Raw genomic sequence first — 5,642 nt, 5'->3', positions numbered from 1 at the left:
ATTGTCTTTACGCTAAAATAAAATGCACCATCACGGGTTGCTACAATACAACATGTGTTGTAAACCCCAATCCCTATAAAATAAGCCCAAACCCACTACTTCTACTTCATTCACACCAAAATGCCATCCAAAAACAGACCATCCTCTGTTTTTGCCATCCTTACAATCTTCTTGATCCTATTTTCACCCAATGTTTCAGCCCAAAACAACCCGGTTTTCGCCTGCGATATCGATGCGAACCCGGGTTTGAAAAACTTCACGTTTTGTGATTCATCACTTGATGTGAAAACAAGAGTTGATGATTTAGTTAAGAGGCTGACATTGCAAGAGAAGATTGTGAATTTGGTTGATAATGCGGGTAGCATTGATCGGCTCGGGATACCCAAGTACGAGTGGTGGTCCGAGGCGTTGCACGGTGTGTCGTATGTGGGCCCCGGGACTCGTTTCTCGAGTCTGGTTCCCGGGGCCACTAGCTTCCCGCAGGTTATTACAACGGCGGCTTCGTTTAATGAGACTTTGTTCAAAACCATTGGGAAGGTATGCCACATTTTGATTTGTTACAAATTTAATTAATTTAAGGAGCATTTGGTATGATATAATGTTTATCTATTGCTAAAAAGATCATAATGTTTTTAATGTTCACATTGATATCTTTGCTTTGAGACTTATGATAAAATTTTAACTATATTTAATGGGTATTTCTGGTATTATTTCAAAGAAATCATATAATATCAAATATGAAATATTCGTATATTCAAAATGGACAATTATAACTCAGTTTTAAAACTTATCATAAATTTTTAACTAATTATTTAAAAAAAAATCATGATATTAGATATTTTCAAATGTGACATTGATAGAATCATAGAATGATACCTCTGCTTTAAAACTTATGATAAGATGTTAACTATCTTATCTTGAATATATCTGGTATTATTTCTTTTAATGGGATATGGCATTCTTCAATATATAAATTTTAATGTGAATATAATATTTTGATGATATAAAATTATAAATCATTTATTTACTACTGTTTTTTGACTAATTTAATATTTTTGGATTGAATTTTAATATATTGAGGTAGGTACGCCAGTAATAATTTTTAAAATATATAATTAAAATATGGTTGTTTTGTAATTATCAAGGTTAAAATGCTTTTGATGTAAGATTTAGTCCAGTATCATGCATATTACCAATAAACTAATTATTATCGTTTGATAGCGAGGGACCAGTGTCTTGTAGTTACTTTAGCTTGTGGAGCCAGCCACCCAGCCAAGCATATATGTCCATTTAAAAGTATTTTCTTTTTTGTTTTATTTTCAGGATTTAGTCGCTTTATGAGAATATTTTGTTCTATTTAATTTTTAAATTAAATTTCAAAAGAGATATTTCCTCTTTTATGTAATGGGTATCTTTTTTCAAAAGTAAATTACAAGAGGATAAGATCCTTTAGCCTGCTTCATTTATATAATATATGTGATACAAAATTTGTACCAGAAAGATAATAATAATTAATATATAAAAGGGTTATGTGATCATATAATTCACTATCCTTTTTCTCTTCAATAATATCTAGTCAGTCAGCATTATGCTCTTTTTTTTTCTTTTAAGGCCAATATTATTAACAAAATAAAAAACAGGAAGAAGACTTACAAGAAAGGCAAAATCTCATAATGTATTAGAAGTACTAAAAATCTCATAATGTATGTATTTATATATATTTCAGTAAATTTAATTTATAATATAAGTGTTATACATTTCTGTTTCTCTTTAAAATATACAACAAACCAAACATTAGATGTTTCTTAAGTTTAAACATCTATACAACAATTTGAAAGAGGCTAACCTACCACTAGATCAATTATGTTGTATTACACCATTGAGACATATAGGTGCAACCAACAACACCACTGACTTAAATTTGATCTCAATTTGGCTCATTATTTATGACTATAGGTGGTTTCAACTGAAGCTAGAGCAATGTACAACGTTGGTTTGGCGGGACTAACATTTTGGTCACCTAATATAAATATATTCCGTGATCCGAGGTGGGGTAGGGGTCAGGAAACCCCGGGTGAAGACCCGACCCTAACAAGTAAATATGGAGCGGCTTATGTTCAAGGGTTACAAGAACGAGATGATGGTGACAAAGATCGCCTCAAAGTTGGGGCTTGTTGTAAACATTACACGGCTTATGATGTTGATAATTGGAAGGGTATTGAACGATACGATTTTAATGCAGTGGTATGTATATTTATATCACTTTCAGATTAAAATTTCTGACAAAAAGGTTAAAGGTCGTCATTTGAGTCACTTATTTATTAAAAAAAAACATTTAAAAATGTGGGTGTTAAAGGTTTTGTGAATTGACCTGACCCGACCTGTTTAGACACGAATATAAATTGACGTGTGATCCGACTAGTCTCTTTTCAACTTTTAGGTATAAACAGTTAAGTGGAAAAGTTAAATGTAATTTGTTTTTTTTTTCATAGGTTACAAAGCAAGATATGGATGATACATTTCAACCACCATTCAAGAGTTGTGTTTTGGATGGCAATGTTGCAAGTGTCATGTGTTCTTACAATCAAGTAAATGGCAAGCCAACTTGTGGAGACCCGGATCTTCTAACCGGAGTTGTTCGGGGCGAGTGGAAATTAAATGGGTAAAACAGAAAACACTTCTACTTGGATTCATTACTATTATTGTGTGGGGTTTTTTTAACTAGGGGTGACAATTTCTGATACGACACGAAAATAATAAGGTTTTGGGTTGACATGTTTAATTAAACGGGCCATGCTTGAGTTGACCCGTAAACACAATTAACTAAAGATGCCGACCCGCCAACCTATTTTGGACCTGTCACCCGATTAGCCCATTTTTTACAACCGATCAACGTGATTAACATGTTTACAACTTGATTACTATCTATCAACCCGTTTGACAGTTTAGATAAATGGGTTAAGCAGATCATCTTAGGGTTTCACGGTTTTAATAGTGTGCGGGTTAAGGTTGTTTTTTACACAATTAAGTAACTCAAACCACCAGGATTGACACTCCTAATTTTGGCCTGCGAGTCTAGAGATGCACAATCAGTGTTGGGCCTGGCTCGAAAAAGCCCGGCCCATCAAGTCTTTTGGTTGTGCTTCACTCTCGTCATTTGATTAAAAAGCCCGGCTAGGCCCAGACCCTTTATGAAGGTCCTAAAGGCCATGTAACTTAATATTTTTGATAACTACTAAAACTATAAGTCTCTGATATGCACAGATATATAAGTTCAGACTGTGACTCCCTAGATGTGATGTTCAAGAATCAACATTGGGAAAACACGCCAGAAAAAATCGCAGCCGACGCGTTAATAGCCGGGTTGGATCTCAACTGCGGGAATTTCTTGGCCCAACACACGGAAGCCGCCATTAAAGCGGGCTTGGTGAAAGAGTCTGAGGTGGATAGAGCGGTTACTAACAACTTTGCAACACTTATGAGGCTCGGGTTCTTTGATGGTAACCCAAGCAAACAAATATATGGGAAACTTGGCCCGAAAGACGTGTGCACACCAGCTAACCAGGAGCTAGCCCGTGAAGCAGCCCGACAAGGGGTCGTTTTGCTCAAGAACAGTGTCGGGTCCTTGCCACTTTCTCCAACCGCCATTAAGTCACTTGCTGTTATTGGGCCTAATGCTAATGTCACAAAAACCATGATTGGAAACTATGAAGGTAATGACGGTTGATCAGTTTGGGTCGGTTTTGGGCTGAAACTGAATCAAAAACCGGAAATTTGGTCTTTGCGTTTTTAAAAACGATTCGTTTTTGGTTTTCCTCAGTTTTTGATTTTTTACAATGGTTTCTGTTCGGTTTGGGTTTTATCATTTGGGCTTGACAACTTTAAAAAGAGACCAAAATTAATGAATTTGGAATTGAAATTGGGCCAAAATTGTTTTGTCAGCTTGTTATCATATGACTATATCACATATGGATCTAAAATGTTTTGGTTACATCATTTATTAAATTTATATAAATTACCTAGAATAGGTCTTTTCTATTGGTATTTATGGTTCGAATCGCTTCAGTTCGATTTTTTCAGTTTTTGGTTGATAGCAAAACTGAAACCAAACCGATAAACTTTTTTTTTTTAAACATAAAAGCATACCGTCAGTTTTATTGGGCTTGGTTATTTCAGTTCGATTACATCAGTTATTTTGGTTATGGTTTGGTAATTTTGGTTTTGTACACACACCTAATGTGGCGTGTTAGGTAGTGGGCCGAAACTTAAAAGTGTCGGGTTCGGGTCACAACAGGTCATTTTGTTTAAACAATTTTTAATCCAAATGCAGGTACACCTTGCAAATATACAACTCCTCTTCAAGGACTAACCGCCTCGGTGGCAACCGTATACCAACCCGGGTGCGCAAATGTCGCGTGTGGGACCGCACAAGTAGACGACGCTAAAAAAGCAGCGGCTACAGCCGATGCCGTGGTTTTAGTAATGGGAAGTGACCAATCCATTGAGGCCGAGAGCCGGGACCGTATTGATATCACCCTCCCGGGCCAACAAAACCTTTTGATAACCGAGGTAGCAAAAGTGTCGAAAGGCCCGGTTATTCTCGTTATTATGTCGGGAGGCGGTATGGATGTCCAGTTTGCTAAAGAAGACCCGAAAATCACGAGCATTTTATGGGTCGGGTTCCCAGGTGAAGCGGGTGGTGGTGCACTAGCCGATATTGTTTTCGGGTTGTATAACCCAAGTGGAAGATTACCAATGTCATGGTACCCGCAATCATATACACAAAAAGTTAACATGACCAATATGAACATGAGGCCCGACCCGGCTACTGGCTACCCTGGCCGGACCTACCGGTTCTATAAAGGAGACACGGTTTACACATTTGGTGACGGTTTAAGTTATTCAGAATTTAGTCACCATTTAGTCGAAGCACCGAAGCTCGTGCCCGTCCCATTAGAGAAAGGACACGATTGCCACTCAACCGCGTGCAAATCAATAGACGTGGTTGAGCAAACGTGCAAGAACCTAGCGTTTAATATTCATTTGCGGGTAACAAACGCTGGAACAATGGGCGGGAGTCACACGGTGTTTTTGTTTTCTTCGCCTCCAGCGGTCCACGGTGCGCCTCAGAAGCATTTGTTGGGGTTCCAGAAGGTGCATTTGGCGCCGAGGCAACAGGGCGTGGTCCGGTTCGGTGTGGACGTGTGCAAGGATTTGAGTTTGGTTGATGAAGTTGGGAACAAAAAGGTTGCATTGGGACAACATCTACTTCATGTTGGGAGCTTGAAACATTCGTTAAATGTGACGATATGATGTGATATTTTTTTGGTGGGTGTAAGTTGTTAAGATTGATTTAAGATAATGGAAGTCATCGCAAGATGCAAATTTATCAGTTTGCCATCAAAATCCTGAAATTTAAACCGATAATTGTTGGTTAGCTCTTTGCATTGTGTGCTAAAAAAAGATTATAGTTTTAACTCCTTGGTTGAAACATCAATAAGAATTCGAATTATTGGTTGAACTATGCATATACCCAAACATTGTGCTTTATAAAATGGGTCTAACTTCTATAATCATGGAAAAAAATAAAAAAGATGAGAAGAAAAAAAATACCTTTAAAAAATAATAATAAAAAATCAAAA

At 37.0% G+C, this 5,642-nt stretch overlaps 1 protein-coding gene across 1 annotated transcript; it reads left to right on the top strand.

Moving 5' to 3' along the window:
* Positions 1–5,320, top strand: LOC143635796 (beta-xylosidase/alpha-L-arabinofuranosidase 2-like). Its single transcript, XM_077103537.1, has 5 exons — positions 1–537; positions 1,957–2,244; positions 2,493–2,662; positions 3,265–3,713; positions 4,331–5,320. The coding sequence occupies exons 1-5, from the start codon at positions 121–123 to the stop codon at positions 5,311–5,313; spliced, it is 2,307 nt and encodes a 768-aa protein (XP_076959652.1). The 5' UTR covers positions 1–120; the 3' UTR covers positions 5,314–5,320.
* Positions 5,321–5,642: the final 322 nt, after the last annotated feature.

This window comes from Bidens hawaiensis, unplaced genomic scaffold (assembly GCF_021521415.1).
Source record: "Bidens hawaiensis isolate Kalapana, Puna unplaced genomic scaffold, B.hawaiensis_p1.1 tig00007719_1, whole genome shotgun sequence".
Lineage (NCBI taxonomy): Eukaryota > Viridiplantae > Streptophyta > Magnoliopsida > Asterales > Asteraceae > Bidens > Bidens hawaiensis.
The sequence above is the reverse complement of the archived record's forward strand: the minus strand, read 5'-3'. Positions and strand labels throughout refer to the sequence as shown.

What these genes read in the sequence shown, in the direction of transcription:
- LOC143635796 (XM_077103537.1), top strand. Translation starts at nt 121, where the DNA reads ATGCCATCCAAAAACAGACCATCCTCTGTTTTTGCCATCCTTACAATC. An exon ending in GGCGAGTGGAAATTAAATGG is followed by an intron (nt 2,663 to 3,264) that starts GTAAAACAGAAA and finishes TGATATGCACAG; the next exon opens with ATATATAAGTTCAGACTGTG. An exon ending in CATGATTGGAAACTATGAAG is followed by an intron (nt 3,714 to 4,330) that starts GTAATGACGGTT and finishes ATCCAAATGCAG; the next exon opens with GTACACCTTGCAAATATACA.